General features: G+C 35.7%; 1 protein-coding gene across 2 annotated transcripts in view; it reads left to right on the plus strand.

Annotated features, from left to right (window-relative positions):
• Positions 1-15136, plus strand: part of hdac9b (histone deacetylase 9b) — a 75221-nt gene that overhangs the window by 41108 nt on the left and 18977 nt on the right. For both annotated transcript variants that reach the window (XM_073847344.1, XM_073847343.1), the window contains exons 2-5: positions 7037-7278; positions 7391-7541; positions 8828-8951; positions 11025-11146. In XM_073847344.1, coding sequence (XP_073703445.1) covers positions 7037-7278; positions 7391-7541; positions 8828-8951; positions 11025-11146 — 639 coding nt within the window. The remainder of the gene's footprint in view (positions 1-7036; positions 7279-7390; positions 7542-8827; positions 8952-11024; positions 11147-15136) is intronic.

A 15136-nucleotide genomic window follows, 5' to 3' on the forward strand; every position in this document is an offset into this window, starting at 1 on the left:
GCTGAAAATAAAACAGGGTACTTTCGGTCTCCGAACTTGTGTTTACTGATTCAGTGCCACATCTGCACCACAATTCTCATCTCATGTCATACTGTTCAGTAAGTAAAACCACAACTAAAGACAGTTCATGAAGGCTAAGGTGCTTGAGATGTTTGTGGTGGTGGTGGGGGGGTGTGGGGGTTAAGGGTTGGGGGTGGGCAGTGAAGTAGCTTACATAAATTTGACAGGGTGCTCTTATTTTTGCCCGAGTTAAAATTACCAGATGGCTCCACACGTTTGACAGTCTTTCACACATTCCCTATATTAAGAGTGTGCTCAGAAAAGCAGTTATATTTAGCCCAGTTACTGCTGTTTGCGATTCTCTTTTCAGCTCAACTGGCGTTAATACATCAACAGCTCTTCTTGGCGTCATTACACATAATGTTCTTGCAAAGGCTCTGGGCCAAAACGCGAGGTGCGAGTGTGTTTTGTCTCGTAACATTGATTTAGTGCTGATGTCAGGTGATGCAAAAATGGCCCACGTCCCACTGTAGTCTCAACAAGTGCCTTGTTAACGTAATTAAAATAGAGTGGCAGGACTGACGAAGAACATGCACGTCATTACGGTTCTACGGCATCCAGCCTGTTGATTCACTTATTCAACAATGTATTATGAAAGCTAAGTGGACTGAAACAACAAGGTCTTGTCGAATGAGGGAATCAGTTGATGTTTGGTGCTGTCACAGGTTCTCACACATTTTATGTGCTAAATATGAATATGTGAATACTGTACTACAACACTGACAGTTTCCTGTGTATGCAGGAACTATTAAATGAAACAAGTGCAACAAGTGTAGTCCCTTTCCTGAATTAAGTGAGTAGTGAAACATTCTGAGCTACCAGTATAGACTGATTCACAAACTAATGAGTCGGTTTTTCGTAGTGAAACAAAACATTCAAGGCAACCGTTGTAGTATAATTTTCCTGAACGAAAAACTCTAATGAGTCAGTTCTTTGTAGTGAATTAAAATCTTTTAGGGCAACCAGTATAGACTGATTCACAAATTAACGACTCTTATGAGTTGGTTCTTTTTAGTGAAAACATTCAGAGTAAACAGTGCAGTCTGATTCACGAAACAAATTATTCGAATGAGTCAGTTTTTTGGTAGTGAAACAAAACATTCAGGGTAACCACTGTAGTTGGATTCCTGAACAAATTACTCTCATGAATCAGTTCTTTGTAGTGAATCAAAAACTTTCAAGTCAACCAGTGTGGCCTGATTTACAATTGAATTACTTTAATGAGTCAGTTTTCCATAGTGAGTCAAAAACATTCAGAGCAACCAGTGTAGTGTGATTCACAAATTAATGACTCTTATGAGTTGGTTCTTTTCAGCGAATCAAAACATTCAGAGCAAGCAGTGTAGTCTGATTCATGAATAAATTACTCTGGTCATTTATTTGTATAATCAAAAACTTTCTGGGCAACCAGTGTAGTCTGATTCACAAATTAATGACTCTTATAAGTTGGTTCTTTTCAGCGAATCAAAACATTTAGGGCAACCAGTGTAGTCTGATTCATGAACAAATGACTCTTATGAGTCATTTTTTTGTACTGAATCAAAAAATTTCAGGGCAACCAGTGTAGTCTGACTCTTATAAGTTGGTACTTTTTAGTGAGTCAAAACATTCAGAGCAACCAGTGTAGTCTGATTAATGAACACATCACTTTTATGAGTAATTTTTTTGTACTGAATCAAAAAATTTCAGGGCAACCAGTGTAGTCTGATTCATAATGATTCTTATGAGTCAGTTGTTTGCAGTAAATCAAAAACGTTCTGGACAACCAGTGAACTCTGATTCATGAATTTATGACTCTTATAAGTTAGTTATTTTTAGTGAATCAAAACATTCAGAGCAACCAGTGTAGTCTGATTCATAAACGAATGACTTTTATGATTCGGTTTTTCATAGTTTATCAAAAACTTTCAGAGCAACCAGTGTAGACTGATTTACAAACTAATGACTTTTATAAGTCGGTTCTTTTTAGTGAATCAAAACATTCAGAGCAACAAGTGTTTGAAAGCTTAGGCAGCTGACTTGTTGCACAAAAGGTGAAACTAATGAAACTAATTTCAGGGCTGACTTCTGCATAACTGTTTATTGACCTACAACAGAACAGAATTTTGTCTATAACTAAGTTGCAGCGTGACTCATATGAGTCGATTCTTTGGATGAATCAAACACAGACTGACTGGTTGTTTATATGACAGTGTGTATTTAAAGATACACATTATGTGTTTGGCAGTGTGTGTGTTTAGTATTGTCGTTCAATGCATAATTAAAGCCATTTATTGGATTGTATTTATGCTGTCTCTAAAAAGCAGCATAAAAAGTGTAAAACACCTTTTGCAAGATCTGATTTAAACTCATTAATGAATTTATCTTATCATCGGAAGTGTAATTGTGTTCCTCCCCACATATTTATTCTTAGAAGGTATTAAAAGACTTGTTAATGGAAACGTTAAGGAGACCAGATTACCATCCTCAGACCTTATAATTCACATTAGAAGAAACCTTTTGACCTCTGGTGATGTCAGGGCTGCTTTTCCTAACAATGTGTCGCAATGATGTCACGCTGTCTGGAACAAGGTTAAGTTGTGTTATCCCGAGGGCCATTTGTTCTAACCTGGTCATTCTTAATCTTCAAGGCGCTTGCTACCAGTTGAGTTGGGAGGTGCGAGCGGCTTGACCTGAAGTTTTTTTCGCCAAGAGCTCGTCTGGATGGTCGGATCAAAGTGTATCTTTTTAATGACGGTAGTGGGGAGGGCAAGCTGGGAAACATAAGATAAATGAGATATCATTGGCGAGCGCTCCAAGCCAGCAGGTGTTTCTGCGGCTATTTTTAGCTCCATTAGGGCAGCGAGCCCAATGCCTGTGACTCATTGTTGAAGCTCATTGGCTGACTCCATGAGTGCTGTAAGAACACAGGCTGCTCTTTGTAAAGAGCTCTCTCAAGTCAGAATTAATATTCCCCCCATCATTCCGGGATGCTTAGGGTCATCTGTTTGCTTCACCGGCGAGAGCCGCTCCTGTCACTTCAAACTCGGCTCTCTTCCAAAAAGTGCCGCCACGACAACAAACCAAGGTGAATTTTTGCTAAACACCCAGAAGTTGGCTTCAAACGCTTGCTTCGACCTCAACTGGAGCTGACAGGCATAGCCGACGTGTATCAGTGTCGACGGAAAGAGGGAGAGCGTGTGTATGTGTATGTGTGTGTTTCTGTCTTATATAAGGGATGATATAATATCCATGGGTGCTCTCGGGGAGGAGACACCACACAGCGCAGCTCAATATCTGCAGGAAGAGGAGTCATTATGATGTCGCCAGCGTTGCCATGGCAGCCAGTTTGGGTGGTGGATTGGGTGTGGGTTTTGTCATAGTCTAAGATTGCACCACTTGCTTTTATGTTGCTATTTATAATCAGCGGTTGCGCATGCAGACATTTTTGATGATGGCGAAGAACATTATGTTCAACCAAACAAGCACACGAAAGCTTTACCATTAATGTGTGAATTGCTGCGTGTGTCACACTAAGTGCCTTGCTATGCCGACTCATTAGGGGAATATTCTAGGCTTAAGAGACACTGGTTCATGGATAGAATTGATGGTTTAAAGGCTTTGCCTCTGTGTGTGTGAGAGTGTGTGTGTGTGTGTGTGTGTGTGTGTGTGTGTGTGTGAACATGGAACAGGTGGTAGTGTGTTATGCCAATAACAAGCTTTCTGAGGATTAAAGTTACATAGCTAATGAATCTAGTCTCTTGCATCTAGTGTGTTTATTGAAATCCTATCTATCTATCTATCTATCTATCTATCTATCTATCTATCTATCTATCTATCTATCTATCTATCTATCTATCTATCTATCTATCTATCTATCTATCTATCTATCTATCTATCTATCTATCGTTCTATCTATCTATCGTTCTATCGTTCTATCGTTCTATCTATCGTTCTATCTATCGTTCTTTAATTCTGTCGTTCATTCTATCTATCTATCTATCTATCGTTTTTTAATTCTTTCATTTAGTCGTTCAGTCATTCTATCGTTCTATGGTTCTGTCGTTCTATCTATCATTCTATCTATAGTTTCGTCGTTCTACAATGCATTCTTTCTATCTATCTATCTATCTATCTATCTATCTATCTATCTATCTATCTATCTATCTATCTATCTATCTATCTATCTATCTATCTATCTATCTATCTATCTATCTATCTATCTATCTATCTATCTATCTATCTATCTATCTATCATTGTTCAGTCTTTTTATCTTTCTGACATTCTATACATCCATCCATCCATCCATTGTTCTCTCTGTCATTTTATCTCACTATCGTTCTATCACAAAAGAAGATATTTTGAACATTGTTTCAACTGTTTTCATCCCCATAATGAAAGATAGTATGTTCCAAAACAATAACTTCGGACCCCCATTCGGTGTTTGGTGTTCGACAGTGATACAGGTTAGGAACAAAAACCTTGTAATAGAAATTCCATTACTCTACCTAAAACCATGAACAAATCAATCTTCGGTATTGATTTTGTGCAGTTTATCAGCCATTAACGTTATGTACCAAAGCTCTCATTAAAAATTAGCCAACTAATCCATCATGCTGACTAAGAGGAAAAACCATTTGACTTAATCATGTTTCCAGACACTTGCTTACTCAGTTAATCGTAAGGTGACTTGATTTCTTTTTTGGGCTTTCTGTCGTTACATCATCCCCAATTGTGTAACAACCACTGTGTGCTTTCCCTCAATGCAAAACTTAAATTCCCTTGACCATAAGTATATCCTGACCAGCTGTTCTGTAAACCTTTCCGTCTTTTTTCTCCACACCCATAGATCATTCGGTACATATACACTCTCCAAACCCCATGTCTTCGTAATTGCTTTTCGTCACGCAGAAGAGTCACAGTCTTTTATGATGAGTGTCTCCTCTTATCTGCTTTCTGAGGGACTGTCCTCCAGGCATGCTATTGATTTTCACTGTCTCTTGGATATATATAGTTCTTGGGGCCTTGGGGATGCCCTCTGCTTTTTGTACCCAGCGTATTACTTGTAATGAGGCACAGCTTGAAGACTACAGCTGCAATTTTCCATAATGGTGAAGGTGTGATGATGGTAGGGGAATAAGAGGCAGGAACATAAGCATCACAACTTTCTGAACAACAAACTGCAGCACTGCAGTGTCCGTACAGACCAGAGGGGTCAGTAAAACACACTGGACCAGACCATGGCTGGTAATAACCTTTGGAATTGCGCATGGAATGCTGGCTGGGATTCTTATATAGACACACTATTGCAAAAATAGAGTTGTTTCTACTGTATCTCTGCATACTGTATCAGAGGAGCTCATATGGGGCCATACTTAGAAACATTTGATGACTTTGAAATGTAGTTAGGAGGACCGTTCAACTGAGCACAGTATGAAGAGGAAAATGAGGACAATTTCTTTCTAGCATGTTGGAAAATTCAGCTTAAGACCTATTCACACCAAGCTGTAACTATAGGGATAACCGATAAAAGTTTAAAAAATCCCTCTAACGCTAATAACAGTCCAAATCGCAACTATAAATATATCTGCAAGCAGCGATTACCTAGATTCAAGCTCTTTAAGGCATTTAAGCACATATAAAAAAAGACATTACATATTATTTATTAAGCATTTTTGGCAAATCCAGGTAATTTACAACAGAAATATGATGTTTTTTTTATGTTTATGATGCTACGTTATAGCGCCAGCTGTGCCAGCTTTGGCTTTTTTAGAAATCACCTGCCGCATGTGCTCACCAGGTTTTGTGAAGTTTTGAGTTTTTGTTTAGACTTTATAGGCATTTGGGTACATTTGGACAGGCGCCTTTTCTAAACAAACCCCGTTATTGCTTCCCAAAGGGTAAATATCAACATTTATTTGATATTTATTGACATAGAGAGTCCAAAGAATTGTACTGCAGTGTTTTTTCCAGATTGAGTGAAAAACCTAGGACTAGTTTGCAAAAGTAGTTTTTTTTTTTTTTTTTTACATTTTCTCAATTATTTAACAAACAGTTTGATTGACAGCAGTGGTTCTATAGGCAAAGTTGTTTGGAATGAGGAGTTCTATCGTATGATACAAATATTGTGTGTATGTGTGAAAAAAATCTGCAATATGCATTTACGCTCTTGAAAAATTTGATATCGCCCTCCCCAGTGGTCGATTTCTTTGACATTTCTCACAGAACTTTAGGTCAAACAGCCTCCATTAGCCTTGTCTAATAGGTGCTCAAAGTTCATTAACCTATGGCGGCCATGTTTTTTTAATATGCAAATATCCTTAAAGCCACTTGTGGCGTTTTGGACTAAGACCGTATGTACCAATTTTCATATCGACAGGACAAACTGTTGCGTAGTTATGGCCATTTTTTGTTTTTTTCCCTCTTATAGCGACAACAAGTGGCCAAGCTCCACGATTTTATTCAAGTGACCTCAGATTCAGCTTTTACATAGGCCTAAGCATTGTGAGTTTGGCGTTCAAAAGTTATAGCCATTTTAGTAAAGGCAGCCCTGGCCTTTTCTGACGTTTCTCTTTGTAACAGAGATGCACTGGTTTGGTTCCGATCGGGCAAAAAACCTAGGACTAGTTTACAAAAGTGTTTTTTTTTTTGCAAAATGCAAAATTCCCTGAAAATTTTGAAAACTGACGGATGAATCTGAGATTCTTGAGACACTTGAGTCTGCGATGAACGGTTTAGGAGTTATGAGAGATTTTGTATTTTTGATCACTGTAGCGCCCCCGTCAGGCCAATTGGGGCGAGACTTGGTGACTTTGTAGATGGTGTGAGTACTATCATCCCTCCAAGTTTCAAGTCTCTATGACTTACGGTTTGGTCTTCCTGATCAGTTTTATGTGGAGATTGCTGATCCTTGGCCATTCTAACAATTACAATAGGGTTTCAGCACTAGCAAAGACATTGATACTAAAACCTTCTATTCTCCTTTTTTTTCTTCAGTGGACATTAAGCCAGAGGTTCCACTGGCTCTTGATCCAGGCTCCCCGTTGGATCTACGTACAGACATTAGGATGCAGGGTTCTGGTTCAGATCCCACCATGTGGGAAAGACAACTTCAACAAGAGCTGCTCCTCATTCAGAAACAGCAGCAGATTCAAAAACAGCTACTCATCAGTGAGTTCCAGAAGCAGCATGAGAACCTGGTTCGCCAGCATCAAGCCCAGATACAAGAGCATTTGAAGGTACCAACACAACCCTACTGAGATGATGCAACACAGAGAGCAAGAATACGATACAACCATACAGTCCAAGTAGATAAATAAATGTACTATATAATAAACATCTGCCTCTTAGTTGCAGCAGGAGCTACTTGCTATGAAGCAACAACAGGAGCAGCTGGAGAAAGAGAGGAAACTAGAGCTCCAGAGTCAGGAGAGAGAACTAGAGAGACATCGCCGTGAACAACAAGTCCTGGTCCTCCGCAACAGAGACAAGAGCAGAGAGAGTAAGAGCTCATCATCACGATCACCCACACAACACTCAAACACTCCACAAACTGTCTGGATGTTATAACATCAAAATGTCATCAGTCAAATGACACATTTATATGACGTCTGCTGCTTTTCAGTGTCCACTTGAGAAAGTGGAAAGTGTTGAATAACACAAGATGAAATTGAAAAAAAAGAAAAGAAAAAGAAAGAAAGAAAGAAAACTGTAATAAATGTTTATATAAAAGTACTGTACATCACATAGAAATAAATAGTAGTTTTTAAAAATATGAGATTTGGTATCAGTAAGAATTCTCTTATGCTCTTCCAGGCTGCATTTACTTGACCAAAAATACAGAAAAAATAGTAACATTGTGAAATATTATTTCAGTTTGAAATAATGGTTTTCTAGTTTAATTTATTTTAAAATAAAATTTATTCCTGTGATGCAAAGCTGATTTTTCATCAGCAATTACTCCAGTCTTCAGTGTCACATGATCCTTCAGAAATTATTCTAATATGCCGATTTATCACTTTTATCATAGATGTTGGCAACAGTTGTGCTGCTTAATATTTTTTTGGAAACTGTGATTCTTTTTTCAAGATTCTTTGATTAAAAAAAGTGAAAAAGAACAGCATTTATTTAAAATAAAAACCTTTTCTAACAATGTCTTTGCTATCACTTTTTATTAATTTAACACATCCTTGGTGAATAAAAGTTTTAATAAAAAATATTAATTTCTTTCAAAAAAAAAAAAAGAAAGAAGAAAAATGTACTGACTGGAAACTTTTAAATTATATTGTTACAAAACATTACCATTTGAAATAAATGCTGTTCTTTTAAATTTTATTTATTAAAGAATCCTGAAAAAAAAAAGTATCACAAGTTCCAACACAATATTAAGCAACACCCTTTAAGAGTGCTTGACTCCTGCTGTCCAGAAGAGGGAGATAGTCTTTCATTTGTTTAAAGGTCCTCAAAAATGTTTCACCAATGATGTTATAGAGGCATCTGAACTGGAGCTTTGGAGAAGAGCGTGTGGGTGAATGTGTAGGAGAGATGCTATTGTTTGAGGCCGATCCTGCTGTGTCTGGGAGTGGCAGTAATACAGTCATTTCTGTGACCTTGAAATGAAGCCAAACTCTGCAAACATTCTTTCTGTTTACAGTGACTTTATCACGCTAACCACAGAATGTTAGTCAAGCTCTCTCAAGAATGTCTCTGTTTTATTGTATCTAAATATAATCTGTAGAAACCCCAAGATGCTCATCATTTTTGTTTGTGCGTCTCCTGGTCTGACAGGTGCGGTGGCCAGCACTGAGGTCAAGCAGAAACTCCAAGAGTTTCTGTTGAGTAAATCCACCAAAGACGGTACACCTAATGGGGTCCCCCAGAAAATCTCACAGAGCTCCAAACTGTGGTACTCGTAAGTAACCTTCACATACCTCAAACCATTCTCATCTAATTCACCCAAAAATTTAAATTACCCTATGATTTTACTTAGCCTTAAGCCATCCTAGGTGTATATGACTTTCTGCTTTCAGGATAATACAATCTGGGATATATAAAAAAAAAATGGCCTGGCTCTTCCAATCTTTAAAATGGCAGTGAATGGGTGTTGAGATTTTGAAGTCCAATAAAGTGCATCCATCCACTAGTTCACAAAAGTGGGTTTTACAAAAAATGCGAAATACCCGAAAATTTCGAAAAATTGACGGACGAATCCCAGATTCGTGAGACACTTGAGTCTGCGATGAACAGTTTAGGAGTTATGAGCGATTTTGATTCGATTTTGATTTGATTTGATTTTTGATCACTGTATCGACCCCGTCAGGCCGATTGGGGCAAGACTTGGTGACTTTGTAGACGGTGTGAGTACTACCATCCCTCCAAGTTTCAAGTCTTTATGACTTTGGTTTGGTCTTCCTGATTAGTTTTATGTGGAGATTGCTGATCCTTGGCCATTCTAACAATTACAATAGGGTTCAAGCGCTAGCAAAGACATTTTATCTCACAGAGCTCTAAACTGTGGTACACGTAAGTAACCTTCACATACCTTAAAACCATTCTCATCTAATTCAAAAAATACCCTATGATTTACTTACCCACAAGCCATCCTAGGTGTATATGACTTTCTGCTTTCAGGTGAATACAATCTGGGTTATATTAAAAAATCTCCTGGCTCTTCCAAGCTTTAGAATGGCAGTGAATGGGTGTTGAGACTTTGAAGTCCAATAAAGTACATAAACCCATCATAAAAAATACTCTAACGGCTCCAGGGGTTAATAAAGACCTTCTAAAGCGAATCGATGCATTTGTGTAAGAAAAATATCCATATTTAAAACTTTGTGTTTTGTTTTCGTCTCTCCACTGAGAGTGTGAGAGATCTGAGTTTGTCACTTCTCACCGGAGGTTTCACTACGCCTACGTTCACATCCTACGACAGTTAGCGGAATCTAGAGATTACTGTTTATACAGTTTTAAATATGGATATTTTTCTTACACAAACGCATAGATTCGCTTCAAAAGGTCTTTATTAACCCCCTGAAGCCGTATGGAGTATTTTTTTATGATGGGTTAATGTACTTTAATGGACTTCAAAGTTTCAACACCCATTCACTGCCATTATAAAGCTTGAAAGAGCCATAATATTTTTTTATATTACTCCAAATGTATTCAATTTTGCTCAAAGTACTCACCTAGGATGGCTTGAGGGTGACTAAATCATGGGGTAATTTTAAATTTTGTGTGAACTATCCCTTTAAATAAGTTGTATGAGTTGATATAACAAAATAATAGCACAAGCATTTAAATACTGTTTAAAAATGTAATATGCTAATAGATAAATCTAAATAATATTTGCTATGTTAAGTTTGAGGTCTGTAAAATTTGTTCGCCAAGGCTGCATTTATTTGATTAAAAATACAGTAAACTCATATTTTGAAATATTATTGCAATTTGAAAAAACTGTTTTCTATATGCATTTATTTTAAAATATAATTTATTCCTGTGATGGCAATGCCAAATTTTCCACAACCATTACTCTAGTCTTCATTGTCACTATTTCACTAAATCATTCTAATATTCTGATTGATGCTCAAGAAACATTCTTTATTATTATCATCAATGATGAAAGCATTTGTGCTGCTTATTACAGTTTTTTGGTTTTGTTTTAAATAGATAACTTTGTAACATAAGTATTTTACTGTCACTTTTTTATTAATTTAAAGCATCCTTGCTGAGTAAACATATTAAATTCTTTATTAAAATAAAGTCTCCAGACTTTTGAATGATTGTGTATTTAAGTGCAGTAAATAAACATAGCAAGACTGGAGGAACTTTCCAGACTTTCCAAGGTAATAAAATGTAATAAGATTTTAGCTAATAATCAGTAATGTGATACTAAGGTGGATGGTGCTAGAGCACAGAAGAGCTGTCAGCTGTATTTATGACTGTGAGGTAAGTTCAGGAGTTCAGTTTGCATCTTCTTTCTGTTCAGGGCCTCCCATCACACCTCTCTGGAGCAAAGTTCACCTCCTTTGGGAGGAGCGTCCTCCTCCTGCAAGATCTCCCTGCCCTCCCCACAAGACTCCCGGGACGACTTTCCTCTGAGGAAGACAGGTAGGTTTCTAAAAGCTGGCCTCAAAACTGTCACAAAATTACGTTACACTCATGAAACATACCACAAATTATATTTAATTTCAGTTTTTGCTGACAAGCTATTGTTTTATGAAACATGGGAGCAGGGGTTATGACTCAAAAGTCTTTTTCCCAGAATTACAGGATCCCTGGAGAGGCGACGCATAAGCTCATATTTGCATGATTTCAGAGTAAATGAAAAGTGGATTTCCACAGTAGGATTTCTTTTCCTCTGAGCATGCTACAGAACCACAAATTTCCTAAAACGCAAAAGGTATATAATTTTCAGCTATATACGAGGATTTAATTATTTAGAAAATCCTTGACTTTTCGCAGAAAACACCACAGGTTTGTTGACTCAGTGTTGGAGGGAGTCTCGTAGGAAGTCAGTATTAATGTGAGTTATGACTCCCACTTGGCCGGCCAGTCGTGAGTTCTTGCAAAGGCTGAACTGTTCATAACTGTGCTGTTAAGTCACGGAAATGACATTACATTCCTTCCCCTTTGTGTCCCTTTGAATTATGACGGTAAACAATTATACCTGCTTAAATGCTTTCCCATATGGTTTGGCATGTTGTGTATTTACATAATTTAGGGATCAGGCAAGGGAGGTTTAATCCTAAATTATGCTGACTGTGTCTGCCAAATGTAAACTAATCTAAGGTAATTATGTAGGTTGTTCTGTTCAAATAAGCACTTTATAGACACATGAAAGAGACATGTTTATTGTCTTAGCTTTTGAACAGTAACCTCCCAGTTTCAGCATCAATTTCGGCTTCGCTCCACTGAAACCAGCCAATATCCTGAGAACTAAAAGGAGCGGAAGGTTCTGGAATCCAAACAGCCTGCTGAGAAATGGCAGTCCCAAGTAAAAAAAAAAAAAGAGAGAGAGAGAGAAAGACCTGAGCTGTTGCTGTTAGGAAAACTTACAAATATGAACCGCTTTGGTCTCTATTACATAGTATTAAGATCAATGACATATGGTGTGACCATAATAAAGAAAGCAAAAAATCTTGTTAAAAACACCTATTTCAAATTGTTAGAAATGCCTCTTTGTGTTCAGTTTGGTTTTGAACGGTTTTGAAAATGTTTTTAAGAAAAGTTCAATCAATTAATAAGTAATGGACTAAATTTGAGTATATTTAAATACATGTAAGTATACATCTTAACCATAATTGAAAAAAAAATATTTAAAAATATTTTTTAATGTAAAAATGTTTTTACAAAAATCATAAATTATTAATTGATGTATGATATTTTACTAAAAAGTAAAAAATATCTGATATTTTAAGAAACACACTCTATGATATCACTTTCTGATTTTCTTAGTTTCAGCATGTTGGTTGCACCGCATGACTTTAGTGGACAATTTTAAATAGACATTTTAAAAAATGTGTCTTTCTGCTCATGTTGGATTTAGTTTTGAAAAACCTTTTACACACTTAAAGAAATTTTAAATTTAATGACTCTAAAACTGTCCTGTGGTGTAGCAATAAAGCAATAAGTAATAGACTAGATGTGAGTATATGTGAAAACATGAGTGTATGCAGCTTAACCATTATTTTTAAAACTCATAAAAATCATAAAATAATTAATTTGTAGATATAATTACATTTTTGGGAAACTGCACCATATGATTTTTACTATCCTCGCCTTGTGAAAAAAAATCTCACTTTCTAAGAAACCTTGACAGAAAAAAATATCTGATATTTTAAGAGACCTTAACACACTCTATAATATCACTTCTGACCCCCCCGCCCCCCTTTTTTTTTCTTTGTTTCAGCATGTTGGTTGCACCACATGACGTTAATTGACAATTTTTAATTGACATTTTTTAAAAAATGCCTCATTGTGCACATGTTGGATGCATAGAGTTTTGAAAAACTTTTTACGCATTTTAAGAAAAGTTTAAATTCAGTGACTCTAAAACTGTCATGCGGTGTAACTATCAAGTAATAAGTAATAGACTAAATTTGAGTATATTTGAATACATGTGAGTTTACACATTTTAATCATTATTTTCAAAAAGATTTTAAATATATTTTTAAAAGTAAAAATGTTTTTACAAAAATCATATAATATTAATTCATAGATATAATTAATTTTTTGGGAAATTGCACCATATGATATTTTACTAATCTTGCCTTGTGAAAAATGATTTAAAAAAAAAATAATTTAAGAAACCCTGACACAAAACATCTGATATTTTAGGAGACCTTGACACACACTCTATGATATCACTTCCTGATTTTTTACCCCTTTTTTTCTTTGTTTCAGCATATTAGTTGCTCCACATGACTTTAGTAGACAATTTTTAATTGGCAATTTAAAAAATGCCTCTTTGCCCTCATGTTGGATTCATAGAGTTTTAAAAAACCTTTTACACATAAGAAAAGTTTAAATTTAATAACTCCAAAACTGTCATGTGGTATAACTATGAAATAATAAGTAATAATCTAAATGTGAGTATATTTGAATACATGTGAGTGTACACATTTTAACCATTTATTTAAAAAAAGATTTTAAATATATTTTTAAATGTAAAAATGTTCATAATCATAAATTATTAATTCATAAATATAATTATGTGCTTGGGAAATTGCACCATATGATATTTTACTAACCTTGCCTTGTGAAAAATAGATAAAAATATCTGATATTTTAAGGGGAGACACTGCAGGTGAATAGGGTAAAAAAATAATTAATAGTTATCACCTTACTTACCCAGTTGATTGATTACACTGATAATTGCAAAAAAATTTTGTATTACAAGTTTTCTAAAATGTTAGGTTTAAATATGCAATTAGGCATTATTTAATTAAATATGCGCAAAAAAATCTAAAAACTGGATGAAGTCAGTTTGAAAATTGTCTTGTTTAATTTTTTTGACATATTAGAGATAAATGTTTTTACAGAGGGAATTTTGGGTATCTCATTGTATCACTCCATAATACAGAAAAAAAAACTTATATATATTTTTTTTTTACAAATTTGGAGGGAAAAAATGCTGTATAAAATCAAGCTAATTATATATGAACAAATCTCTTTGTAAAAACCTTCAGAATATAGACAGGAATAAAAATGTAAAGTTTGGTGTGTGTAAGTGTTACTCAAGTGTAGATTTATGGCTCAGTGTAGGAGAAAAAACTCATTTTAAGAAAACGGCCTTTAAAAATATGGATTGTAATTGAAATCTATTAACACAAACAGATAAAGTGCTATAAAAGAAACACTTAACAGTGTATTTTGAGTGTTTTCTTTCTACTAGTCTAAAAAAAAACACTTTACAAAAAAACAAACAGGCCAAAATCTCAAACTTGACAGGTGCATGGAAAAAAGCGTTTTTGCCTGCAGTGTCTCCCCTTAAGAAAACTTTACACACACTATAATATCAAATAATATGCAGTGAACATGTTTTTTTTTACTCTCTAAGAAATAATAATACAGTCATGCCAAAATATTTATATAACATTTTTAAAATGTAATATTTCAATTTCTTCTCTTTCGTGTCCGTCTTCGACACGTGTTCATGAGAATACCATGATGCATATGTGTGGTACTGCTGATGCAGGAGCCTATTCATAGAAACATGGACTATTTTAACAATGTCCTTACTACCTTTCTGGGCCTTGAACATTTTAGTTGCATTGCTGTCTATGCAGAGTCAGAAAGCTCTTGGATTTAATCAAAAATATCTTAATTTGTGTTGTGAAGATGAACAAAAGTCTTACAGGTTTGGAATGACATGAGGAAGTGATTAATGACAGAATTTTTATTTTTGGGAGCACTAGCCCTTTAAGTGTGTTGATCCATTGCTTAAACCTTTTAAAAGCTATTTCCTTCTCGTTGGATTCCAAACTCTATATGTGGTCACACCCATGTAAGGTCCCTTCCCCCTCTTCCTGTCCGTCTCAATTAGAATCGCCGCAAAGTAGGCACGCAACAGGAGCCACACAAAGATGCTGGTTGTTC

The sequence above is a fragment of the Garra rufa genome, chromosome 9, assembly GCF_049309525.1.
Source record: "Garra rufa chromosome 9, GarRuf1.0, whole genome shotgun sequence".
Taxonomy (NCBI): Eukaryota; Metazoa; Chordata; class Actinopteri; order Cypriniformes; family Cyprinidae; genus Garra; species Garra rufa.